We start from the raw sequence: 27,137 nt of genomic DNA, 5'->3' as shown, positions 1-27,137 counted from the left end.
GTGGCAAAACTGCTTCCTTACACTATCAGAGCTGAATGTGACACAGCCTTTAACTATTAGTCTTCACATTTATCTTTAATACACAAGTGTTTTGTCACTGTAGTGAATAATAGGCTCTAATGAAAGATCCAGAAAAAACTGAGATATTGACTCAGAGAAAGAAGAAAGAAAAGCATTGGCACAGGGGAATGGGAGGCTCACTCCAAACTACCCCTACAGCCTGTGTGCTTCCCCCAGCAGGATCACTTACTGCACCAGCAGATAATCTACAGCCAAAATTCAGCAGGAAAAGATTGTCATGCAAAATTCCATTGATAGATCACAACAACAGCCTTGGGAAGGGATAAGGGGGAGCTGGAAAGGTGGGAGGTGCTGAGCAAAGGGAGGAATCAAAGAAAGGTACAGCTTCACCTGCTGTGGGGAACCTGCTGTAGCAGGGGTTGGACTCAGTGATCTCTAGAGGTCTCTTCTGATCTCTAGCTCTGTGATTCTGAATTGGGTGAAGACAGAAACAGTCACACAGATCCACAGCAGGACAGAAGTGGTCAGTGAGCAGAAAAAGATCTTAGGCCGTGCTGTGTCATGGCCTAAAAAAGGACCCAACAGTCTCACACGCTACTGTAAAGATATAGTATATGTATGTGTATGATTGAACTGAGCCATATGAACACAGGAGTACAACTGACAGACTCAGGAAGAGGACTCTAGCCAGTTCTGGCAGCTTCAAGAACACACAGATCAGGAGATAAGCTCTGCTGAACATCAGAGCAGCCAAGGTTACGTTTGCTCAGCCTCTGATCACAAGGAAAGACTTAAAGAGCTGAGGGAAGATAGAGAACAGCCCCACAGAGACAGACTATACAAAAGCTCTGCTAGGAAAGGTCAAGGCCTTTTTTATTCCTTTTGCTTGACTTGCATCAGGGATCAGCCCCAGATACCAGGAGATCCCAACAGCTCTGCTTATTTTCCACTATTCTAAAACAAGAAAAGCAAGAGTAAAGCAAAGAGGCTGAACAGTTCATAAATAGGACTTGGTCTAAAATTAGGCTTTTGATCTTCAAGAGAAAGGGAGAAAAGGAAGAAGAAAAAAACCATGCAACCAGCCAGAAAGCACGGTTCACTACTCCTGTATTCATCTTCTAATCACTGCTGGCTCATTAAGTCAGACACTGACTCCCAGAGGGATGGTCTCTCTCCTCACTGTTTACACACACCACCCCAGCCACAACCCCTCTGGCCAGCAAAACTGAAAGCAACACCTTTCAAGCTCCATCCCACTATGATCCACAGCTCGTTGTGACTGTAATACAGCAGATTTATTTCTCATTCTCTCTTTTCTTCTTATTTCTCTAACAGATGCCAGTGAATAAGGGTCTTAAAGAGCTAAACGTTACGGAGCAGGCAACAAGCACTGTCAAATACATGATGTGTCTGATCCGCTGCGTAAATCAATTGCTCATCTGTGGTGCATCCTTGCTTCAAGGAAGCTGTTGTGCACATTAAGACAAGATATTATCTCATTGCCATGCAGACAGCAGCTCACTGTTTTAAGGACTAAACTCCCAACTACGTAATGGCCATTTTGTAAGTATTCTGGAGACAAATGGGAAATGATCCTGAACAGATTGGCTTCCCTTGCCTGCCACACAGAGGCTTGAGGCTTCCTTCTTCCCCCCTCACAGCAGAGGCAGCATCAGGCTGCAGAGTTAACACAGAACACCTGAGGCAACCAACCAGAAAACACACCCCAAGGACAGACAGTATTTAGAAGAGATGGAGCCAGCACAGACAGGAAAAAGTTCAGTCTTAAGAGAAAGAAGGCTTTGTTTTTGTCTTTACCGAAGAGCAGTTAGCATCATTTCCCATTAGATGTGCAACAACACACAAACACAAATTAGCTGTGAAACTAATACATTTCCAAACACCTAAAACTTGAGTGACTTAAATCAATCTGGAAATCAGAGCACTTGAAGCCAAGTTCTGCAAATGTGATTCCTAAATCAAGTGAACAAAGTTGCTGCTGATGTTTAGAAAATCCTCGTTCCAGCACAGCTTCCCCCAAGAAGAGCCACTCCATCTCCCCCAGGGGCTTGAACTTGGAATGTTCATGGTGCACAGCACACCAGTCCAGATTTACCATGTGGGATCTATTTGGCAGCCACACTAATGGCAGCCAACGACAATCACATCATTAGCTCAGAAGAAAGGAAAACTTTCACAAAAAGTCAGCCTGGAAACGTCTGAATACACTTCAGAGCTCTCGTAACAGTTACTATGGAGTCACTATGGATACAAGCTACCAGTTAAGCCAAGCACTAATCTCACCAAAATACAAAAAAAGAATGTTTATAGGCATTTTGCTTCTGTATTGCAAGACTGGCTTACACCTCCAGACCCAGCCACTCTTCCCTTGCTTAAAACATATACACTAGCAGGCAGCTACGCATACAATTAAAGGATACATACATCAAAGCAGTCTAGAAGCAGCCCACGGGGCGACATGAGCCTCCTGCAACCCACATCAAGGGGGACAGGGGAAAGAATAGGGGAGTCATCCCCACACAAGTGTCGGGTGCTGTACAAGCGGTGTTGCCTTTAGGCTGTCATGAATCTGGGAAGCAAAGCAGAATTACTCATCCCCAAGCCAGAAAATTCACAACATGTGCATGGCCACTATAGCTGCTTATTTTTGCCTTGGAGAAGGAAAGAAAGATGGGGTTTTGCAGAAGAACAGGAACATTTCCCACTACAGTGGTTTGGCACTGAAATCAACATGAAATCATGTGGACTAGCAAACATTTATGCACTGCTTGCATTTGAGTAAATAATGCAAACAGTGTGTGTAATGCAACAAAAACAGCTGGGGAAAACTGTTAGCACACATACACAGCTGCTGCAATACAGCTGTCTCCATGCAGCTATAGCAACGTGCTACACCTGAAACCCCTTCCAGTGAATACACACTGCAGCTTCAGCATCCAACCTTTTCCACTCCCCATTATCTCTACTGAGAGCTCAAGGGCTTCCACTAAAAACATATGTCAGGTTCTGGCATGAGTACCAAACCTTAGCTGTTATTAAAACTCAATGAACAGTCTGTAGTTTGAAGTGAAAGATTCCACTTAGATCTCCCCTCCAAATCCATGTATCACAAACAAGCTAGAATGTGAAGCAAATATATATATATATATACATATATGTATCATTTATAAAGTGCAGCATAACGAAATCGCTTGTATAAAACCACATCAGGAGAAACAGACGAGAACTTCTCAGAAATAAATTACACCCATCCCTCTAACACCTCCACCTTTCCCCCAGAAATAATCACATAATCTTCCCCCCAAAAATTGCCTTTAAAATATTTTTTAGCCAAAAAAAGCCACCAAAAACCAAATGCAAAGAGGAAGGGCAGGTTTACTTACCCTTCACATGACAGAATTTACCTAAAAAAAAATCCTGTGACCAGAATTTAACCCCCAAGTATTAACACAAATGCTTTTTGCCTCCTCCCACATTTCCACAAGACACGAAGGTTAGAAGCACATGACTCATATCACCATTCTGACCAAGTTCCCTGCCGGGTTGCTCGTTATCTGTTTGTTATCGGGCTAAACTCTGCCCTCTGAGAAGGTATGGAATGAGTAGCTAATTCATTACCGGTGAAATATCTGGTGTTTATTAATGATGTGAGGATATATTTCAAGGAGGCATCAGGTTCAAGTTTTCACAGAGCAGCATGTCATACACCGTTGCTGAACACCGCAACTGAAGAAGTGTACAGCAGGTTGCTAAAAGCAGAGGTACGGCCTCTGAGCCTACACGAGTGTATTTCTCTGAATGCTTCACATAACTGGACATGGGTGGAGGAAGAATATCAGGGAGCTCCATCAGCGTAAACATGAAATGCCAAAGAAGTTATTAAAATAGTACTTTATTTTAGGAATAAAAACTAAACAGAATCAGGACATGGATTCTATTTTTTCTTTTTTCCCATTTCCTTTGAACTACTCTGGTCATTTCTTCTCGAGGCAAGGCCATATCTACCACTCCTGCGCTGATCCTGCCACTCACTCTCCAGCTGTCTCAGCATCTCTTGCGTTAGAAGTCCTTCACGTAGCAATCTGTTGGCAAGAGATCCACGTCCGTGGCTTTTCAGATCCTCCTGCCTTGTAGCAGACCTATGGGCTCTTATGCTCTTTGCTCTTCTTTCTCCTGGAACATCCAGTGTAACTGAGAGGGGCTCTGTGGATTTTGCATCATGATGGTCTGAAACCATCCCAACATCTCTCTTAGTCCTTGAAAGGGGAAAGCTTTCTGACATAACTTCTGCTGCTCCAGGAGCAGCACCAGACTGGGAAGCTCGGATCAGTTTGGTGATGTTGCAGACACCAATCTGTATAATGTCATCTAGTTTTTTCTGAATGTCCCGTACGAGGGCAGCGTCGGGGAACATATCCATGAAGCGGTAACTGAAGAGGTGAAACACAATAAGATACAGTAAGTTAAACCTTTATGTTAAAGGACTAATGACCGGGACAAAAAAGAGACACATACTATGTTAAGCAAAAAAGAAAATGTATTACATGTTGCATGGGAAGATCACTGTATTTTAAGCGGTATTCCTGATGCTCCAATCTGGGATACCCTTGCTCCTAACTCTATGCCAGTCACTAATTGCTCTCTGCAGAACCCAGGACTTGTTCCCACAACACAGCTACATCAGCATTTCTCAAGACCTTCAAAGGCCATAGATGAGCCCACACTGCACCACACAGACACTGCAGGAAAGACATTGCTTTTCTAGGACAGTGGATCATAATATTAACAGAAGAAAAAGGGATTCTCGAGCACATATACCTTAACCACAGGTAGAGATCAAAAACATCATGAACAGCCTCAAGGTGTACCAGCTCCTTGATGTTCTTTGGTGGAGCTAGTGGCCATTTGGTGTGTCGACAGAGCCAGTCAAATGTCAGAGGCTCATTCCTACTGAACTGTCTTGCAAACTGGAGTGAGGAGAAGAAAAAAAAAGTGGATTCAGCAAAATCAGATTCAGTTAGTCAGAAGGGAAGAAATGAAGTTGTTTACAACACTATTGTTTCTGAAACCAGTTGTATTACTCATTCAACTTATAAACAAGCAGGCTATTTTACACTCCTCATAACTGACAGAACATCCATTTGTACTGACTGCTACACTCTACCAAACGTCTACTGAAACCCTCAGAGCACAGAACTGAATGAAGAGTCAGAAGTGTAGTCTGCTCCTAGATAATGTTTTCATGCCAGTTTACTATCAAAGAAAACAGCCACTAACCAAACCAAAGTAATTTGGTTTCCCAAAAGTTTCCCTTGAGTTTTTATCCAGTACTTCAGAAAATACCTGCTTTGTTTTACACAGCCCAAATGCCACACATTCTTTTACTTAATTGCTCAATGCGGGAGTCACCTCTCCTTTCCCAGACCTCATTAACACAATTTGTCCATGGGCCATGCACAGAGTTAAGCTGCAAAAGTACAGAGATATCCAAAAAAACATAATACTGGATATATGCGATTTCACCTAGCAGAACAAACCTTGTGTTTTCTACTTCTCTTGCTCCTATTCTGTTAATTATCTTGTTTCAGAATCTCCAGGATTGAGAAAATTATATTAAATGTGTTGCTTGACTTAGGAAATGCATTATTCACAACCCAAGCAGATTAATCTGCAATAACAGCTCTTCTGCTGTTTCGAAAGGCATAAATCTACCTAACATCTGTGATATGAGATCACAACATACTATCAAAAATGTGAATTATAATCCCTTTAAAGGGAGAAAGACGATAGCGTTGAACAAAGTAAAAACACTTGAAAGAAATTACTGCTGAAAAACTGAAATCGGCTGACTAAAAATTCCTAAGAGGAAAAGAGTTTATCCAGGCCTGGAAACTGAACTGATGTAATTCTGACATCCAATTCACAGGATTACATCCTGTGGGATTTCAATTTTACATAACTGTGTTTTAATAGCAATCATCACATTAAATCCCACATCCCTCTGGGTTGTTGACAAGCTAACACCTTGAATTAGTGTCACCTTGCTTTTTAAGGACTATTTTTCATGACCAGAATTAAGCATTAAGAATGCTCTCAAACCACCTAACGACAAAACCCCCCATAAATACAGCTGCTCACTACACCACAATATGCTTCATCGAAAAATAAAGCTGACATTTTCTGAGGAACAAACAATAACTGACCTTCAGCAACGTGGTACACACAAAAGGCTCTTTTCTGTTCAGGGGTGCAGTGCAGAAGACATATCGTGATCGCAAATTCAGTGGAATGTGCTGAATCATATCTGCTAGAAATTTAAAGTCGTCGATATTGCAGACAAAGTAAAGCCCATCAACTTGTGAGAGGCTCACAAAAATATCCTGCGAGAACATCATCAAACAAAGAGGTTTGTTATTACAGGGAAGAGTTGTCAAACTTTTTATTACCAGAAGAAAAAGAAAAAATAAAACACAATTTGGTGTTTTAAATGCTGGTTATACTGAAAGAACTGTTACATATCAAACGTAATCCACATCTATAACTATGTATAATAATATAATAATATATATATATATTTATAGTAAAAAGACCTGGGGGGAAGAGGAAGGGAGTAAGAGGATCAGAAGAGCCACCTCTGCTCTTTGAAATGGGATTTCCATTAAATTCTCAGACACAGGCTCAGAGGAGAAGACATAATGCACTGACTACCCTTTAATAAGCATTTTCAACTGGTTTTCTAAGTAACCAACGCAGTTTTCTGTAAATGTATATATTAGCTACAAAGAATACCATCATAAAAATCAATCACTTCCAGGTTTACCACTTAGCACGGTGCAAAAAGCTGACTTTGCAGTACAAAAAAAATCAACAACTGAGCTATTTTTAGGCCAATGCCAGGAGCAGATCTATTTTAGGAAGAAAGAAATTAAAAGATAAATACGGTGTTGCAAGAGTCCAAAGAATATCTGACAATTATCCAAGGTTTGGAGAAATAAGAGATGCCATTGTGCTGTTACGTGCCCACAAGACTAGTTTCTTTGCTGCGTATCTTCTGAAGACTTATTTTTAAGTTCTTTAGAAAAGCACTGAGCTTCTTAACAAGATATGTGACTGAATACTTAAAGATATCAATAACAGACTGGTTTTTCTTCTTTAACAAATCTCAGTACTTACAAGCTAGCCCAGAAATTCACAGATTTTAGAAGCCTGCTGCTACCCTACCAGCCTGAATCTTCCAGGTCCCCAAGTATCATCTTTTACTTCTACGTTAGAAACTGTATACTTTGCTATATAACACTGTAACATCAGTAAACGATACAAACTGTCATGTTCCTGAAGTACTGGTTTCTAAGAAAACATTGACAAAGAACAGTGCTACAGAAGCTAATAATTTCAGTCGTTCTTACAATTAGGTTAGATAGAGTGGCGTCAGGGAGATGATAGGCAAACATTTCTATCTGTTCAGGAGTAGGATGTAGGCCAGCAGCCTAAGGGGAAAAATAAAGACAACACTTTCCATTAATCCTCAGCATTATTCTTATGTTAGTGCATCAGATACAAAATCTAGAAAGACAACAGCCTACAGTGTTCTATTTTTAAAGCACACTTAACTGGAACTTAAAATCTTTTATGTCTGAGCTTTTAATTCTTAAAAATATAAGCAGTTTCAATATAACTGAAGCACATCCATACAAACCAGGTAGCAAAACTCTCACCTTCACAGGGGGCACAGACTCGCCCAAGATCTCCTTCAGCTGCAGCAGGTCATCGCGGTGCATTGTAGTGACTTCTCCTTGCTTGAAAGACGATCCAAAACGCCCAGCTCTGCCTGCGATTTGTAGAGCCTGAGAGGTTGTAATTGAATCTATTTCCTTCTCTCCTTTTTCATTGACGGTTGGCTTTACTATTGAGTTAAAAATTATTCTTTTTATACACCTGAAATATAGGAAGAAAACCAGAGAGGAATCCTTCATGCAAACCATTTCCACTATATTACCTACTGCAGAAGAATGAAAGCCTTATTTTCTAAGGCCTCTTCTCCTGTAAAATAAATGGCTACAGACACTATTTAAGAACACATCATATTCAAAAGGGCACTGCTACATCACACATCCCTTAGCGACACATCCAGTCTCTTCTAAATAACTCCAGGGATGGCAACTCCATGCCCTCCCTGAGCTGCCCATTCCAATGCTCAGCCACTCTGTGAAGAAATTCTTCATGATATCCAGCCTAAATCTCTGTAGCCTTACACTGAAGCAGGTTCCTCCCACCTTATAACACAGAATTAGGCCAAACAAGACATTCAAATTAAACCTTCTTCACAGTCAAATTTATCAGCACTTCAGAATCAAAGCATTCTGTACTGTGTTACCCAGAAACAAGTGAGGAAACTAATGCAGGTATTAGACCCCCAAAAAATCATACTACAACCAGATTGGAGTACTTACAAATTGAGTCCCATTCCAATGGCATCTGTAGCAACTAAGATTTTGCATGGGTCATTGGGATCATTGAATTTCTTTGCCTGTTCAAGTTTTGTTCCTAAAGCAGGATGACAGAAACTTTACATAGCAAACTCTTCTTATTAAATAAATAATCATATAACTAAGATTTTTTACTTTAAAGTAAGTTGAGGAAAAAACTCTTTATTTGGTTGGTATTTGTCTGTGGTTGAGGGTAGAGGGAAAGGAGATTTAAACCATTCCCAGACCTGCTGATAGACTGGACTAAGACTATGTGAAGAACAACATTAAGTAATAAAATGGTATATAATAAAACATCTAACACTAAGATCACAATATCAGCCAACATACATCTTTCTCTCACTATATTTAAATGCAACTCAAACTTCATTTTAGAAGTTTTTCTATAGAAGCATCAGAATTAAAAGATTTTCTTAAAAATAAATAGAAGAATGCCTTACCTGGCGGCAGACTGCCATATATAACAGCACATTCTAACCCTCTAGCTTCGATCTGCCGACTGATGGAATAAATGTCATTCTTACTGAAACAAACAATGCAGTCCCCAGGCTGGAGGTTATCTAAAGACTCCAAGGCATAATCCAACACAGTAAGAGGAGTGAGTCTCTCGTAGTTTCGGACCTAGAATCGAAGGAGTTATCAAAGATAACATGATTTTAGATGACAAATTCCTCTGGAAGATCGTACAGCACAGTTTACCATCCCAACTGACCATAATGCTGAAGAACCTCTCACAGATAGTAGTTATCTCTTCAGAGAATTACTTGAAAAAAGGTACAATTGAGAAGTACTTGTAGCACTTCTCAAACTGAGAACTATGAGGCCTTTACAAGAAACAGACAGGCTACACATCTGTGCATGTCAACTATATTAAAGTGAAGAAATACACATATGACATAACAATGGCCATCCTAAGAAATAAGAGCCTGTTTTCAATATTTCAGTCATCCAAATGTTGTAAGTGATCCCCTTTCATAGCTACATAATCCAGCAATTACAGTTACGTAAAGCCACACATATTCACCAGGAATTATGCAGGCTGGATTTTCTTAGGATCAAACTGTGATGTTTTTAATAAGGCTCATGAAGGAGCCTTCTGAAGACAGCAGTTTTTACTATAGGAAATTTGGGTTTCAGAGATCTTTCAATTGCTTTCTTCTAGAGATGAAAGCTCTTTTAACTTTTTTTCTCATTGTATGGAGAATAACTACCAACAGATCAAGTAACCTGAGCAAAACAAGGGAAACAGTTCCATCTAGGAAGAACAGACCTGCAAAGAAAGCCACTACAGAGCTGCAGCATTCCCTAAGGAGAATTCAGCAATAAAGCACTTCTTTAATAAAAATAAAAAGAATACAATTTATAACATTTCCTTCAGTTTATGGGAATTGAGAAACATTCTAACAAGAACTACTGCAAGAGTAAATTTGATCAGTGGTATCCCAGACAAGAGCCCACATTTGTTTTCCCAGCAAGAATTTGATGATCTATCCATAACTTCACAGAATTTAAAAGCTTACCTCAACCTCCTCCCCTGTAGTGTACATGAGCTCTGTCACCAAATCAATGGCAGCACTTTCTCCACAAACATGGATTTCTTCAGCACAGAGCCCTAAACAAGACCCAGTGAAAACAAAATACAACACGTTACACATTTATATCCAACAGCAGATTGGCTGACATAAACAGTTACCCAAAAACTACATTTTGCAGCTGAACACATCGAGGTCTACACATTTCATCTCACATTAGATTAAATACTGCAGTCAATATCTCTAGCTACCCATGAGCAAAAGTTAATTGCCAACAATATCAAGCTTACCCAGAAGGGCTCTTGTCCAAGCCCATCCTCTGGCAGGATCTCTGATCATCTGAATTTCGTCAATCACAGCAACTTCATCTTAAAAACAACAACAACAAAATGATACATCAAGGAACAGCAGTACTACATAGAAATATCACAAACGCTTCCCAAAAAAAGTTTCTGAAATCCAGCTAAACCTCTTGCACCAGAAACGCTACACTGCAACGATCCAGGTTTTACTGAAACTGCTCTAACACAGAATAGAAATCGTTTTAACAGATGTGAAAAGGAAGAGATGTGCTACCTCACAGAGTCCCAGCAATAACACACAAAGATGTGTGAAACAACTGAGTATACGTACAAGGTATGTTTGTGCTGCACATTTCAATGGTACAAGCAATATGAGAAGCTTGTCTGGCATCTTCAGTGGCATACACACGCTCTTCTCCTGTCACCAAATCACATGGCACATTCTACAGGAATTGAGAAAACTCACGTTAAATTTCTTCATTACAACATAAACTTCTTCCCAAAGCGGGAAGAAATCAGTTTCTGTAAGCAGCTTTTAGGACAGCATTCTAGAAGCTATCCAGAAAATAGCTTCACAGCATTTTGAGACTTGTGCCCTGTATTTAAGTCCTATTAGACTGGAGGGCATAATGAAGAGGTAATATCCTTAATTAGATGTCCTTCTCCATTTCTGCAAAAAATTACATCTTACCCTTAACAGCACAACCCGGCTGAACCCAGAGAGAGAAAATAGCAGGGGAAAGTGAATGAGGGTTACAGGGATGACAACATGGCACATGCTTTGGAGAAAGTGATGCTCTATTCTGCCTAAAGCTGAAAGGAGCGCTGGGAACTGACACTGCTACAAGTTTGCCAAAAGCACCACACTAGGAACGCGGCTTCATGGACTACTTCAAGCAGTTACAACACTTAACAAACGTGCATTCATGAGACTATTCCAACACTAAGGGTATGGATAAGTAGTATAACATACTGACAGCAGCATTACTCTTTTGGAAGATCTCATGAGCCAGAAGTTTTAGTGGACCACAGTATATTCCAGATTTTGCTGACAAAAATCTCTGGATAGCATGGTATGTTTTTCCACTGTTTGTAGGGCCAGCATGGAATATTATCTTTCTCTGAATAGCCCTGGCTTCTGGATACCTAAAACACACACACAAAAAAAAGGACAGCTGTTGAACGCATATCTGATGTTCTGGATACCAATTTAGGTGAAATTCTTAATTTATTAATAAACATTAATTTAAAAGCTTAAAGACTTTAGTGAGTATTGAAAACAGAAAGCTCGAGTTCTTAAATACATCCAGTATCAAGAGGTTCCCATTTCTTACATATTCATCTCACAAGTCATACAATCCTTGCTAACATTTAGAGTTCAATTTATACAGTGTTCAAAATGACTCTCGCTGCTATGGTCTCTCTACAGTAACATTTTCACATTCCAACATACGAATTCCTAGATACAGCCAAAAACCAGCCTTCTGGAGAGCCAATACCAATTCAGTTACTTTCATAATGGATACAAACATATTTTCCTCTTAACTGACTGCAATATATCTTGTAACACAGGTAAGAATTTCCGACACAAGCTATTGTAAAAACTGAGAATTGACACTGAGAACGTAACACAAATGTACATCAAAACATTGTGGTCCACAGACTTTGAAATTCTAAATCACTATGAAAAGGAAACATCACAATCACTGAAACTCACTGACCAGTTGGGTGGCAGCCTTAGATCACTGATCTTGCGCAGATCATCCATACAGTCCAGCATTGGAAAGATCTGCTTTGCATGTCGCAAGAAAAATGGAAAGAGATCATCCACGTGCCCTGGAAGACAAATACTTTTAAGTAAGTTTATGCACTTCTCTGAAGGCTGCCATTTTCATAACACATTCTGAACAAACTCAGTGCTATTTTCACCACACACTTATGCAAGTCTTTCAGCTTCTGGCTCTCTGTAGAAAAACAGAAACTAACACAAGTACATGAGCTCACAAAAGAGCATGAAAAACCATCTTCAATCAGTTCATTCTCTCTTGCTAGTCTTCAAGATCACAGAACTTCTATGTAAGAAGCTATGAAAAAGCAGGGTGAGAAATAATTTTTTCTGCCCCAGGAAGATATGAGTCTTTTCTCCCTAAATTCACAGCCTGCCTTGGAATGAGGTAAAGCTTCTAGAATGCGTTTGTCGATAAACAGAGAAAAGCAGAGGACCTCCAGAATAGTTTGCAGCTTCCCAAAGCCAAGTTCACCATTCACAGCTCTGAACGCTTGCAGAGCAGACGAGGGGTCTTAAATTACTGTCATTAAAAACATACATACAATGCTAAAGTTCAAACTCTGGGGAAAGCTGTTTCTACAATTACCAGCCAGCATTACCCCTTGGTTAAGTGCTGTTAATTACAACACATAATGCAGTAAGCAAGCAAGCAACACTTTCTCCTACAACAGGATGAAGGGAAATGGTTTTAATCTGGAAGACAGTAGATTTTTTAGTAGATATTAGGAAGACATTCTTTACTGTGAGGGTGATGATACACTGGAACACACTGCCCAATGAGGCTGTGAATGCTCCCTCCCTGGAAGCATGCAAGGCCAGGCTGGATGGGGCTGTGAGCAACCTGGTCTAGAGGCAAGTGTCCCTGCCTATAGCAGGGGGCTTAGAATACATCTTAAATGTTTCTTCCAACCCAAACCATTCTGATTCTACTAGTGCCACACAGAAACTGATCACTTGTGTTCCCATGTTTCTCGAGCCACCCAGGCAGGAGAAAGCTCTCAAAGTGCCCCCTAGTGACAAAGGAACACAACAAGCAGTGCAGTTTTCATTTCAGCAATGAATAGTTGCCACAAAGCAATGGGCTTCCACTTGCTAACATCTCCACCTCTTTTGTTTCCAGGTCAGAAGGTTTAAAGACAGAACACAGTCTGGGCATAATATTTCTAAAAAGGAAACAGTGTTTTTCAACCTCTTTCATATCATGGGAGGGGGGTTCACAGACAGGTAAGTGAGTACAGAGGTCAAAAACAGGGGGGAAAAAAAGCACATTTTCTTACAATCACTCCAGATACTTGCCTGCACCACAGCATATATCATTGAGAATAATATGCAAATCAGCACTCACAGAACTGGATTCCATGATATATTTCCTAAAGCTTATAAAGGCTTGGTGAAACAGGCGAGCTGCAAAAGATAATGAAAATCTGAATGTGAGTGGGATCACAACACTGTATTTATGAACAAAACACTGATGTGGTCCATCAAAAACCTATTCCTTTGCATAAAATATTGCAAGTAAATTTAAAGCTATTTGAAGCCAGTGAGAGAGGCAACCTAACCAACCACTGCTGTGAGAATCATGAAAGTCCCAACTACTAATAAACACATCCAAATAAAACTAGATTTCACATAAAAGAACATCTTAGAACATCTGCTTACCGTCTAATCCATTTTCTGCTCCTAGCCTTTGGATTTCTTTTCTCTTGTAGAACTTATTTAAGTTTTTCAGAACTTCACCTGCAAAAGAACATTTTTTAGCTTGCCCAAAATCAAATCACATTTTGCTGAGCCAGAGGTCACAACCTACAGTCTCATCCCTCTGGAGAGAGGGACTTTCTGCCATGCTAAACAGTCTTAAATGATTTCTCCCCAAATTAACCACAGTTACTGATTAATGCTTTTGTGGAAGCAGAAAATCTTAAGGTGTGACAAAACAGCTTCTCCCAGTAGAGATAGGAAACCATAAGCAAGGGAACCTGCAGCAAACATCTTACGAAACAAAACCAGAGGTACATGTTGGGGGCAGTTTGCATTGTTGTGGGTTTGTTTTTTCTGGCACCTATCAGTGAGCAGTAGGATTTAAAGTGAAAATTAAATCTGCTTGAATTGCTCGATTAAAGCTTTTACTGAGCATCCTGAGAGACCTTCAAATCAGAAAACACCACAGTAGGAGTAAGAATGAATTCTTCTGTGAAGCATCTGTAGGAAGGGCCAGCAGATAACATGACATTACATGTATCTGAACTCACAGCCTGCTGGCCTTTACCGCAAGATGAAAAGGTCTGCCGGAACATTTGACACTATCCAAGCCAACGTGACATTAGAAGCACAGCTCTAAACACCCAAGGTTATGATCCTTCCTAAGAACAAACATCCATCCTAAAAATAAGGTCTATCTAAACAAAACAATACTGCCACCATAAACCAACCAGGGTGTGGCCACAGCAGCTCAACCTAAATGCACACAGCTGTAACTATTTCTGCAACTGCCAGCAATCAGAGTAAATACTCAGGCGACATGTCCTATCTCAATCATTAATTACCCTTTCTACCATTCACTTCTGTTGTAAGAATTCCCTCTCTCAACCGTTCTATCATTCTAGAACGCTACTTTAGCTCTCATTCTTCAGCCACTTGAGTATTACTGATTTCTCAGTACAATTTTTCAATGAGACTTAGGTGCTCTGATCTAGGCATCCAACCAATCCACTCATCCATGTGCTTCTTGTTTCTGATACAAGAACTGCTGACAATACCCCACCTTTGTTTGCTTCTGCTTCTCATTAGCAAGCACGCACCCACAGTCTGACAGCTGAAAGCATTCAACTGACTTGTAGTGAGCTGAGTGATACAGCTACAAACCAGTTTTATCTACAACTGTGAAGCTACGTGGCACAGTGTTCTGGTCTCCCATACAGTAGATTTTTCTTTTCAAAACAATCATCGATCCCAACTCCTGGATCCACACAGGACTGTCTAAATCTCAGACCATGTATTTGAGAGCATCATCCTCACGCTTATTGAGCTCAGTCAAGGTGCTGCAACCACTTCCCTGGGTGGCCATTCCTGTGCCCTGCGATGGTGAAGAACTTCCTGCTGTCCATCCTGACCCTCCTCCATCACAGCTTCACGCCTCCCCCTTGGCTTATATCACCGGTCACCAGCGCTCAGCACAGCCTCGCGGGGAAGCTGCAGGCTTCAGAGATGCGAACAAACCGAGATCACTTTCCTCTGCTTCCCATAACCGTGGTTAACGAAAACAACACGCCACCATTACGCTTAATTCAGGCCGGTGCCTGCAGCTCCCACCCCATCACCCACCCCTCGCTCAGACGGACTCCGCCGCCCCCCTCACCCTTATCGAGGGGCCTCGTGAGCTCGGCGCCCACATCCTCCTCCGCCGCACCCTCGACGGGCTTCAGCGGCACGGGCACGAAGAGGGACGTGTCGGGGGCCCGCAAACCGCCGCCACCCGACGATGAGGAGGATGAGGAGGACGAGGCGGCGGCGGGGAGGAAGCGGACGGCCCCGCCATGGCGCAGGGCGAGCCCCGTGCGCGCCGACAGCCGCAGCAGCGGCCACGCGCAGCGCCTCATCGGCAGCCAAGGGCAGCGGCGGCGCACGGAACGCGTCACAACGCGGCGACCGCATCCCGCTGCGCATGCGCGGCCCGCCCATGGCGGCTGTCAACATGGCGGCCAACATGGCGGCGGGCAGTACTGGTGCCCAGAGGGGGCGGGTTCACTGCGCTCAGGGCCGCTCCCTGTCTGCTGGGGGAACTGCCCCCTCCCTGCAAACAAACAAACAAAACCAAAACAAAACCGAAACAACCACACATACAAAATTTAAACTCAAGTTACTGCAAAGGCAGAGCTGGGAGCAATTGAAGCAACCCCCCCTACGAACAAAGACGAGCCAGTGCTTAGTGAGAATACAGCTGTTTTAATAAGTCAAATAGCAGCTCAGTACGGTTCTCGTTTATTATACATAGTTGCACAATCTGAGGCTGGTTAAATACAATCAGTTTCAAAATATCTCTGAGTAATTTTCAGGTTACAACATGCAAGTGACCAGGAAAATATTTGGCTTCTTGTTTTTTACTTTATTCTTTAGATTTCTGAACAGGCACTTACATGAGGGAGTTAAATTTGCTCTCCTGTCAAAGATACCCACATGAAGAGAAGTATCCGAGCATATAGTACAGAGTCTGTGTCTGTTTTATCAAAGTGCCACAGTAATAAAACAGTTCTTACAGAAATGTAATTCAATTATTTGCTTACTCATAAAGTAAGGTTACCAATGACACTTGCACTGAAGTCAAGAAGCCTTGGTTGAAAGGCCAAGTGAACTACAAGCGCAAGTAGCCTCCCACACAGCAGGCCTTGCATTGCGCCCAAGCCCCACATCTGCAAGTGGACTACATGCTCACTGGGAGTAGATGAAGGCTAACCTGTTTAAGCTCTCTCTTCAAACACTAAATGCATGAGATGATCAAGACAAACAATCTGCTGTGCTAGACAAGCTTCCAGTCACTTTGAAGCTTGCCTGGCTTCACAATACCTTCCTAGAAGAGCACAAAAAGCACATTTACCATCCTCACAGGCCTAAATGGATGAGTTAGAGGACCTCCTCTGAGGATATTTTGCCCCTCCTATCAGGACAGTGAGGAAACAGATTGTGAAGGAAGTGGAAACAAAAAGCCACAAGGACACAAGTAACTGTGTATTTGCAAAATAATCAATGTTACCAGTGTTTAGAATCACTCTGATACTTAACCCACTCACCACCTGAAGGTGAAGCCATGTGAACATCTCCAAAGCCATTAGTTACTGGGCAATGAACCCTTAAAGTCAGGAGTGACTCAGGTGAAAGGCTTAAGAGAGGAAGGGCAAAATGAGAACTAGGGGGAGGGAGGGCAAAGACGTTTACTAACATCCTTTGCTACTGAAATTCAAAGCTTCTTAGAAACCTTGATAAGGTGTCTAAGGCTCCAGTTATAGTGCATATACATGCAGCTTCAGTTAAACCCTGTCTAATATAGTAATTAGAAATCTTAGGACAAGTCCACAAACCTTGATTTTTAGTGTGATTTAGTTATTTTTCTCTTACTGCCATTTCAAATCAAAACAAATGCAAATAAGCAACATTGGAAAAAGACATGCAATAAACCAACATGAAAAGGGAAATGCTTTTATCTACACCGTGACCAGCAAAATCAAATACACCAGCCTACCATGCATGGAAATAACTAGATTTAAGCTTATGCATATCCAAGTGCATATAACATTGTCAAATAAAAGTAAATGTGCAGTATAAAATAGCTTAAGAAAGTTCCAGTGTTTGAGAAAGCACTTTATTTTAAAGGTATATACATACTTGAATGTTTAACTGAAGAACGTTTTAGTAGTATGGGAAATGCAGCACTGTAAGATGAAGGAAGACAGTTGTAATGGGAATTTTGGCCTTCTTTTCCCACAGGCTGCTGCCACCTTTAACCTGCTGAAGCATTGCAAAGTTTTTCACCGTATACCAGTTCACATTTCAGGCTGCTCAGCAGATGCTTGTGATTCTGGAGATTCAAATCGCTGGTGAAAGTTTGTTCGTTGTTTCCTCAGCTTCTCAGGCGCTTTTCTCCATAGAATTATTTCCTATGTGAGGAAGCAAACATATGAAACAACTATTTACCACTAAGCCAGTAGCACTATTAGATATTTGTAGGCAGAATGGGTAAAGGCTTTTGGAAAAAACTCTGCATCCCTTTATGTTCCATATGCACTGTACTGTTCTGTTGTTACCAGAAAGGCACCACAAATAACCTAATTTACCTATTTAGTTTCAGCCCAAACACACGTTTATCAATACAAAGCAGTCACCTTTTCCTTAACAATTCTGCCGCTCGCTGATGGTATTAGAAATGCCCAAGAAGTTTTCCTTCCTCATTTTCTCAAACTCCAAAGCCCATAATAGAAATCACATGCTCCAGTAACCTTCCACTTTCTATAGTCATTTCACCTTGCCTATCTTTTGGAAGGAAGATTCTGACAGATGTTTTGTCATAGCTCACATAGCTTCATGCCAGTGACTCCTTTTGCTATTCCCTTTCTAGTATGTCCTCACAGTTTTCAGTCACATGTCCTGCCCTTAATACAGTTTTATAGCTCTGAACCCAGGAAAATGCTAGGAGTAGAAATTATCTGCAAGAGTTAATAGAAACCAAGCAAGCAAATGCACCAGTAACTCATTTTAACCATAAAGTATATAGTCTTGATATTCCAAATACACAGTTATTGTATGGCACAGCATTCTATCCTTGCTGTCAGCCATCTTCACTATTCTTCAAGCTAAGATTTTCTATACATCTTTCAGTACATTCAAGCACAGAACTATTTACACCATACATGAAGCACAGTAGGTTTCTAATATGTTGAACATTCAAAGCAGCATGCAGAACATTCCAGAATTCTGCAACAGATCCACCTCGACCATACCTGTTGTTTGAAGTATCGTCTGTCTTCTTCATCCACAAGCACTAGATTTAAGAAGTACCTCACTGAAAATTTCTTGTTGACATCTCTCATTGTAGGAGTTGGGTCATAGCCTGCTAAGAATAGCCTTATAGGAATCGATTCACCTTAAAGAGGAAAGTTACAATTAGTTCCTGAAAACTACATAACATTAACAGCTTTAGAATCTATGCAAAGTAAAAGCAACACCCCAAGCACTGTGCCTAGTCTTTTCATGGATTAAGATTTAAACATCATGCTTAGACAGGGCCTAAGTTACACCACCTTTTGCTACCAAAGCACCTTTATAGTACTGCTTCTGCCTAAGGCATCTGCAAGCACTCAGATGTCTGAGTCCTGAAATCAACAGCAAGTGCTCAGAGATAGAAGTTTGGTTTAAAAAGTAATAATAAAACATATACACACCAAACACGGAGCTAAGTGTGAAATCAAAGGCAGAAGCCAAAACACTTGATGACCTTAAGAGATCTTTTCCAGCTTAAATTATTCCACGATTCTGTGAAACTGTGTCTTGAACTCTCAACAGCTGACCTACAACACCCAGTCAAGCTTGATTCAAAGTGCTACATTAATGAGTCGCAAGATTTCCGGTGCTAAATAAGTGTAAGAACTACCAGGATCCCAATGAAATTCCTTAAGTCAAGGGAAATGTCAGTTTTAAATAGGAAAGAAATTTCTCCAAAAAAAGCCTTACAGAAGCCACTTTCCTCCTCATTTATTTTCTTTTTAAGTACAATTTTAACTCAGAATGCTTACTCTTCAAAATAGTATCACAAATACTTACCTTTAACTGGTGCACCATCCATTATTTCATACTTGGCAATTGTTTCAGTCTCCGTTGTGGTACTGGGTCCTGATAAAACAAATTCTCAATGAGAACACATGCTTCAATTTTAGACCTATCTACCTACAAAGTTATATCATAGCAATTTCTACTTTGCAACACTGGAATCTTATGTATTTATTTATTTAGACATCGTTTTTAAGTCAAGCACAGTTAAAGCAAGCAAAACCATCTCCCAGACAGAATAACTGCTTCCTACTATCTCCTCCCAGTACTGACACAGCAACTCTGGCTACTGACTCTTCAGTACACAGGCTTTAAATTAGGGACAAGTATGCAGGGTAAGGTTTGTGAAACTTTTCCACTCAGAGGCCAACACTAGCAACTGAAGGTCTTCAGTCAGCACAAGAGCCACTGCTCTCCAACACTTAAGATGGATGAAACACCACCTAGATAAGTGACAAAAGAAAGTACAACTACCTGCCATTCCTCTACTATTACAGAGGCAGCTTCTCCACACAAGCAACTCACTACAGACCCAGCCACATGGGAATGAAGTCATAAGCCACAACCTCTTACTGGCCTTCTTAATGCCAGCAGTGTACAAGCCCAATCTGCAATAATCAAACTATTAGTCCTTAAAACCTCTTGAAATTTTCTATCATATCTCATTTAGACTAATGGAAAACGATACATTTTTACAGTAGGCTTCATGCCACCAGCTTATCTCTGCAGACACAAAGCAGTCTTCAAGATGCATTTTATTCTTTTTTCTTTGATCATTATCAAATCAAGGCTGCTTAAGCTCTTCCGTGTTTCTGCAGGAGCTCTGTTTACAGTGGTTCAAGTCCATACAGCCAGTCCAACACTCATAAGGTCTGTGGCATTGCTTGGGGTTAAATACAACATGCACAAGATGCAAGTGGTAGTCAAACAGCATTGAGAAACAAGCACACTGAGCATCAGTCCTACCAAAGCGGCAACTACTGACTTCATTCAAGTCTGCACAAGGCGTAGTTGGCATACAGGTGGTCATCTCTTTCAGATTTTGTTTCTCTTACCAATTCCAGTGATCTCCTTTTTGATCAGCTGCAACTCCATGTGCTGAATTTTTATTCTCACTAAGAGGAAATAAATTTTTCCAACAATCACATCCTTTAAGTGGTACCTTTAAAATAAATGAACAGGGGTTTTCATTAAAGAATGAGCATTTCTTTATCACCTTCTTCAAAAGAAGATATATAGGCAGTTAACTTATCCACCTCTTACTCAGATATAAGTTCCCCACTAAGTTAAGCACCTCAGCCAGACCAGTGTAATTAGCACCTTTCCATCACTGCAGCACCTGTAATGGAAGTACTTCAGTTTTATTTAAAAAGTAAAAAACTGCAGTGATCTTCCCATTAGTACTGAAGGCCAAACAGACACGGATTCCTCAAAAAAGGCCATGGTAATTAGTAAGCAAACATCTCGATAACAATAGTCACTGAAAGCGCTGCTTTAAATTTCAAATCTCCAAATGCCAGGTTCTTCATCAAGTAGAATCACAGAACGGCCTGGGTTGAAAACACCTCAAGAATCATTTAGTTCCTGCTATGTGCAGGGTTGCCAACCACCAGACCAGGCTGCCCAGAGCCACATCCAGCCTGGCCTCGAATGCATCCAGGGATGAAGTACCCACAGTCTCCTTGGGCAACCTGTTCCACCACCCTATGAGTGAAAAACCTCTTCCTATGTATTTTGTTTTCTGCCTTTTTCTTCCAAGATACTTATTTGCACATTTCAATCTAAGTCACACTTACTTTGATTTATTGTATTCAAATTCTATATGAAGACAGTCTTCAATGCCTACTTCCATTTTAATGGAGTTGTTTACATCTGGGTACGTAGCAAGCTGATGAACAATCAGATCGTATTCTTTCACTATGTCTGACAGTCGTCTCACTATTGTCACTTTTAGAAAATACCTAGGGAGAAAGCCACAAAGTTAGCCAGAATTATCCAGCACTGGGGAGAAGAGAGACAGTGCAATTGCTAAATTATGGATTATGCTAAATTATGCAGGATAGAATGGGGAAAAAAGTCCTAACAGATACAAACCTCAGTCTGACATTGGCACCAATGTAAGATTCATATGGCTTCTCAACCTGCATGAATTCAAAGTCGTAGCTTCTGCTCTGAGTCAGCTCCCCAGGTAAGGCAAGTTCCTTCACTAAGTTGACAAATTCATGTGTATTGCTCTTGTCATTGAAGAGCTCTATAGTTGAGGAAGATAAAGTACAGTAGGTTTCAGTGTTTTGTTTTTTAAGACGATACATACAATAAATTAAAACATTGCTGTAATTATTATTCATCCCTCGATCTACATCATGTAATTCCCACTGAGATAAGAAGTTACAAAAAATTAACCCTACTGTTGAAAAAAAAATATTCACTTTATATAAAGAACAAACTTCTCCTCAGTTACCTACTAAAAATAACAGGTAAGCACATAGGAGCAGCAGAAGTGAGGTTTGGGGTTTGTTTTCTTTCTTCAGGTGTTTTTGTTTTGTTTAAACAGTTTGAGGCAGTCCAGAAGAGAACAATTGAGCAAATCACTTCACAGTTCATTTCAGCCAATTCAATAGAAGCAGGTGTTACTAGTAACCACTCATTTTCTAATACAGGCAGAAATGAAAGGTGTTGAAGTGATACAAGGTTTTATTTACTGTATCAGTCAGAAAAGCACATAGAAGAGCAGGCTTAGAATGTATTTGTAACATGTAGCTGGAGCTGGTCTCTGAGCAGCACAGTCACACTACTGGGGAGGTTTTTTGTATTACTGTATTAAAACTTGAAAGGTTGCAAGGAAATATGGAAAAGTAGAAAACCAGTAACTAAGGTCACTTCTGCATAACATCTTGAGAATTACTGAACTGCAGCATAAGGAAAAGATCCAGGAAAAAAAGCAAAAAATTCAAGAAACACTGCATCTAACTACGGTAATTCAGAGAATGCAGATCCTATACCACTGCAGATGAAGAACACATAGAACTACGAGATGGTAGACTAAAAGAAGCTGATATATAGGAGCTTTGTTTTTAATCCCCTGCTGTCCCACTGCTTCTTTTTTGCCCACGTCTCGTCTTCAGAGGCAGAATTAAAGACTACAGTTCAGAAGTCTAACACACCTGATATTTCGGCTTGGTGCCCTAAATACAAAAGATGTAAGTTGAAAAAAGGATTGAAATGCTTTGACTTGCTTTTCACATTAGCATCATTTATGATCTACAATCAGTGTAGACTATGAGTTTAAAAATAGGTAAACCTAAAGATACAGAGTTCAACCATGTGCACTGTGGCCACAAGTTTTGAGAAGTCTCTTGTGGTTCTTAATCAAATTCTCAGCATGTCTGAGACAGAACACTTGCCATCCCAGTTCTCCCTCACAAGTACACATCATCCATGATTTTCTGACAAACACATATTAGTACATCACTTGTGTTAAAATGGGTAGAATATAATCTTCCTTTGGTACTTATCAGCCACTGACCTGACAGAGTTTGCAGTTTGCAGCAACAGATGGCTGCAAAACTCTGCAGCCATATATACAAAGTCCCATAAACCACACCTACCTAACATCCTATTCATAGCTTCAAAACTCACCAATTTGTCCTACAAATTCAATTCTAATTCCTTGATGTTCCAGTCTCTTGCCATGCTGCTTAGAGACATTCACCTACAAAGACAATTAATAAAGCAAGGGTTAGAAGTTTAACATTTTCTCTTAACATATTATTGACTCTCATAAACAGACCCCCACCTCACAAACACAGATTCTATAATGTTACTTTCCATGAGTATAAAGCATATGCAAAGATTCCTTGCTAGACAGCAAATACCAGAGAAATTCCTGTATCTTAAAATCCAATACATCACTGATATCTGAGTAGAAAGCAAACTAAGTGAATGATTAATCAGTGTGGTGAAAATAAGGGAAGAAGCAATAAACTACAGTTCTTCCAAGTCTCCTGATCCCACTGTACTGTATTTGTCAGAGCCCCTTGGACACCTCTCAGGAGCTCCTGCTTATAGAAAGCAGCCATCAGGCCAGCAAACATGCAAAAGTTGGTTCCTTCAGTTTCCTGAGTTTGAAGGCTGTGTTATGAGAGTTTCACATCCCTTTAAGGTAGAGAACCAGGCTCTTAACATGGAAAGGCAACATAAGAGCAGGAAGGTGCCTAGTAACAGTATGGCAGTCAAGACTGAAGTAGATATTTAGAAGTCAGTCTCAGAAACCAATACCTAGGCTTCCTGAAGGAAAAGTGAATCCTAACTGAAATATTCAGAGAATGAGAATGGCTCTAGTAAAACAAGAATGATGGCAAGAACTCCCTGGGTGTGATAGTGAAAGATGAGGAACCCCTCTGGCAATCCCTTTTTCATTTCTCACCTGACAGTTCTCACCCCCACCAAGAAAAACTCTTGTTGACTCAACAGCCAGCTGAACTTAACACACAGCTCCTCTAACGCAGCTCCAGAAACCACTTCAGGGCATGAAACATAAGGCTTAGCTTCAGGGTATGCAAAGTAGGTTGGCTGCACCAGCCAAAAAAATTACTCATACACATACGGAGTTGTGGATTTTGAAGTTTAAAGGGAAGAAAGGGGAGCGGGTACAGTTTGGAATAGTTTTCTTGTCAGAAGTAACGACAGGATTGCACGTGGTCACACGAGCAGCTAATTCATAAAGTCAAGATGACCAGAAAGGATTATCAGAAACAACCAACTATTGAAAAGGCTCCGATTTCCCAGTTGCCTGAATAACTATGGTTAAGATCAGATAAAAGAAGATAGTGTTTTCTCTTCAAGTAACTGCCTAACCCGAAAGGGCAGCTCTTGCTTACATGTTTTCTTTTGATTTTCTATATGCATTACCATCAGAATCAGTAAAGTGATTAATAGCAAAAATTTACCTTTCCTGAAACAGATTCACCATCATAGAAGAGAAAATGCTTTTCTACTTTACCATCTTCTGTTTTCATTTCTGCCGTTTTTCGTGTTTCTGCATCATTAAGAATAACATCAATCTCACAAACGGGACCGAAGAAGCCTCCAAGAAAACTCTGCAACAAAGAATTCTTAAGTTACTTCCCAGCGGACTCTGCGCTTTAAAGGTGGTATTTACCTGCAGCTGTGCCCCACACATGGGGGAATAACAGTTGCGCTCCCATGAAGTTACAAAGCCATGTCTGTACTTAAGACCTGAAATTTAACAGTGATGGAAGATGGTTGTTCAACTAGCACGTAACTGCAATCAAGTCAGTTTTCTAACCATATTTACTGTCAGATCACAGATTTCCCTTTCAAAAAAGTAATCCCTTTTAATTGCACTCCTAAAATAATAATAATAATCTTGTTAATAAGTTTATTCTGCCTCGTTTGGGATTTGGAACAGCACGTAGCTTTCAGCATGGTTTATACCCACTGTAACTCACTGCATAAACAACAGTAACAGATGACCAGAAGTAGGAGGGGTAACGGAGCAAAGCAAGGCAAAAACAAATAGCTAAACGAGGATCTAACAGAACACAGGAAGCAATCTCGTGGTTAGAAAAAGTTGAATAAGGAACTTTTATTTGCTGTCTCCTCCTGTGCCATGTCATTCTCTTAGGAACGCAAGTGAGCATCAACAGGTACAGGAGACAGCAGCTTTGTATATGATCTACCTCAGCTTTGCCACTCCACCATCAGATACGGCAGGTGTTTCATGCTTACCTGTAACCCTGCTCCAGACACTGATATACTGCAAGCATGAAATGCTTGTCCTCACCTTACAACTGCACTCCCCAGGCACAAACTTTTGACTATTATCAATCAAGTCTCACTCTTTGACCTTGCTCAAACACTTCTCACAACAAACTGCAAAGCAGAATGGCTGCTCTATGGAAGCTCAGTAAGGTCCAAACTAAACTCCACATTTTCTTCTTTAGGAGCCAGACACTGGCCCACTACAATGAACTGAAGCAGACAGTACTATGCTAATTCAGTGCAACGTTATGGTTCTGTTTGTTTGGGCTTTTTTGTCTGTTTTTAGAATCTACACTCAGTGCTAGATAAGGGCATCCACTTCAGCTGTACGAACATGGATTATGTGAAACCATCATTCTCGCTTCATCAGCTGTGCAGGAACACATCCAAAACCTGAGATCCTGAAGTAGAACTGAAAACAAAATAAACTACAAGAGCGTACAACATAAATGCACCTGCCCAGCAGTAGGAACAATGAGCAACTTGCTGCAAGACATGGCGCAACTTGGAGCTGTAAAACAGCCACTTACACACGTCTAAAGCAGCTCTGTATTTGCTCAGAGAGCAAGTGGCCCCAGTTCCAGCCACACAGCTGCAAGGCTTCACTTACAGGCCTACGTACATCTCTTCCACGTACTCAGAAAGCAAAAGCGGACAAGCATGGAGGTGGACAAACCCAAGGCTGAACCTGCCAAGCACAAACGGGTGCAATGACTGCTGAAACAAGAAAGGAAGCTTTGGGGTTTTACTGTTGTGTTGTTTGGGGTTTTTGTTTTGTTTGTACGTGGCTGCACACTAGAATGGCTCTGGGTTTGGCTCCTGCAAAAGGGGGAGGCAGAAAAAAAAAAAACAAAAACATGAGATTTTAGATTTTTATGTTATTTTAAAGTGACACACAAGTTCTTTTGGTACAGTCACATCTCTTTTTGTCAGTTTTGTATTTGTTTTCCAGGTCAGCCAGTGTTTCCATCCCCGCAGACCAAAGGAGGAAGTCCGTTACCTCCGGGTGAGCATTACCCAGGGTGGTCACACAGCACCTTCCACCCTGAGCCGCTGCACCACGACCCGGAGCAGCCATCCAGCCCTACCCCTGGGCGCATCCTTCACCTTCTCCATCTACACCCACAGCAATGAGCTGTGATCTCAGCCGGGAGGATGCGAACATACGGAGCAAAGCCAACAACCACTAGCTCCTCCAGTTGCCAGCGGATACTGCTGCAGGAAAGCTACGCAAGACGAGACGTTTTACTTTGATCCTACACGGTGCCTTAATGCGTTCCAGCTGCACACAGACAGGACCGGCTTTAGAGAGGCCCAGACGTGCCGGCTTCAACACGGAACCCGGGCTAAGGAGGGGAACGCGCACAGGGAGCCGCATGGCCGCCCCATGGCGGAGCCGGCCGCGGCCCGTTATTCCCGCCCCGCCCGCAGGCCGTACAGCAGCACGGCAGCAATGCACCGCTGGCCGCAGGCCGGGGAAGGGCCGCCGGGCCGGCTGTCCTCACACGCAGCCACAGGTGGGCGGCCACGCACCGGACGGCCGCTCCCAGGCCAAGGCCCCGCTCAGGCCGGCGGCTGTGGGCCCCCGTCCCGCCCTCACCCCGTCCCTCACTCACCATGGTCGGTCGGTCGGTGCCTCCGCCGCCGCGCGCCACCAGCAGCCGGCCCGCGCCCCTGTCATGTGACACTACGGGCCGCCACGCCACGCCCAACCCCGCGGCACGTGACCGCCCCCCCCCCCAGCGCCCCGTGGCCGGACGGGGCGGGACGGGACGGGCCGTGTCCGTGTCCATTATGGGACGGGACGGGCCGTGTCCGTGTCCATTATGGGACGGGAGGGGCCGTGTCCGTGATATTGGTCGGGGCTTTTGGGCCCGCTGAGCCCGTA

The 27,137-nt window shown here is 41.7% G+C and overlaps 2 protein-coding genes across 7 annotated transcripts; both read right to left on the bottom strand.

Annotated features, from left to right (window-relative positions):
• Positions 1–3,918: 3,918 nt before the first annotated feature.
• Positions 3,919–17,665, bottom strand: SUPV3L1 (Suv3 like RNA helicase). Of its 6 annotated transcripts, none has more exons than XM_085554101.1 (15): positions 17,528–17,665; positions 13,811–13,888; positions 13,448–13,555; positions 12,084–12,198; positions 11,340–11,508; positions 10,694–10,805; positions 10,351–10,428; positions 10,049–10,140; positions 8,969–9,149; positions 8,493–8,586; positions 7,758–7,977; positions 7,449–7,529; positions 6,246–6,422; positions 4,861–5,009; positions 3,919–4,472 (listed from the first exon to the last, which is right to left on the bottom strand). In XM_085554101.1, the coding sequence occupies exons 3-15, from the start codon at positions 13,509–13,511 to the stop codon at positions 3,977–3,979; spliced, it is 2,028 nt and encodes a 675-aa protein (XP_085410227.1). In that variant the 5' UTR covers positions 13,512–13,555; positions 13,811–13,888; positions 17,528–17,665; the 3' UTR covers positions 3,919–3,976. The 6 variants fall into 6 exon arrangements, with proteins under 6 accessions (XP_085410227.1, XP_085410230.1, XP_015721896.2 ...); XM_085554104.1 differs by lacking the exon at positions 17,528–17,665 and adding an exon at positions 15,507–15,761 and having other exon boundaries at positions 11,336–11,508; XM_015866410.3 differs by lacking the exon at positions 17,528–17,665 and adding an exon at positions 15,507–15,761.
• VPS26A (VPS26 retromer complex component A) lies at positions 16,074–27,057 on the bottom strand. The gene is made up of 9 exons (XM_015866459.3): positions 26,866–27,057; positions 24,415–24,564; positions 23,105–23,177; positions 21,560–21,716; positions 21,262–21,426; positions 20,521–20,627; positions 19,460–19,528; positions 18,640–18,782; positions 16,074–17,799 (listed from the first exon to the last, which is right to left on the bottom strand). The coding sequence occupies exons 1-9, from the start codon at positions 27,040–27,042 to the stop codon at positions 17,686–17,688; spliced, it is 1,155 nt and encodes a 384-aa protein (XP_015721945.2). The 5' UTR covers positions 27,043–27,057; the 3' UTR covers positions 16,074–17,685.
• Positions 27,058–27,137: the final 80 nt, after the last annotated feature.

Source organism: Coturnix japonica, chromosome 8 (assembly GCF_054131305.1).
Source record: "Coturnix japonica strain WE chromosome 8, WE-NBRP24, whole genome shotgun sequence".
Classification (NCBI taxonomy): Eukaryota; Metazoa; Chordata; class Aves; order Galliformes; family Phasianidae; genus Coturnix; species Coturnix japonica.
The sequence above is the reverse complement of the archived record's forward strand: the minus strand, read 5'-3'. Positions and strand labels throughout refer to the sequence as shown.

What these genes read in the sequence shown, in the direction of transcription:
- SUPV3L1 (XM_015866410.3), bottom strand. Translation starts at nt 15,747, where the DNA reads ATGAGGCGCTGCGCGTGGCCGCTGCTGCGGCTGTCGGCGCGCACGGGG. An exon ending in ATATGGCAGTCTGCCGCCAG is followed by an intron (nt 8,587 to 8,968) that starts GTAAGGCATTCT and finishes ATCCTGCTTTAG; the next exon opens with GAACAAAACTTGAACAGGCA. An exon ending in CCACTCTATCTAACCTAATT is followed by an intron (nt 6,423 to 7,448) that starts GTAAGAACGACT and finishes ATGTTCTCGCAG; the next exon opens with GATATTTTTGTGAGCCTCTC.
- VPS26A (XM_015866459.3), bottom strand. Translation starts at nt 27,042, where the DNA reads ATGGACACGGACACGGCCCGTCCCGTCCCGCCCCGTCCGGCCACGGGG. An exon ending in GCACCGACCGACCGACCATG is followed by an intron (nt 24,565 to 26,865) that starts GTGAGTGAGGGA and finishes TCTTTGTTGCAG; the next exon opens with AGTTTTCTTGGAGGCTTCTT. An exon ending in TTTGAATACAATAAATCAAA is followed by an intron (nt 20,628 to 21,261) that starts GTAAGTGTGACT and finishes TTTATTTTAAAG; the next exon opens with GTACCACTTAAAGGATGTGA.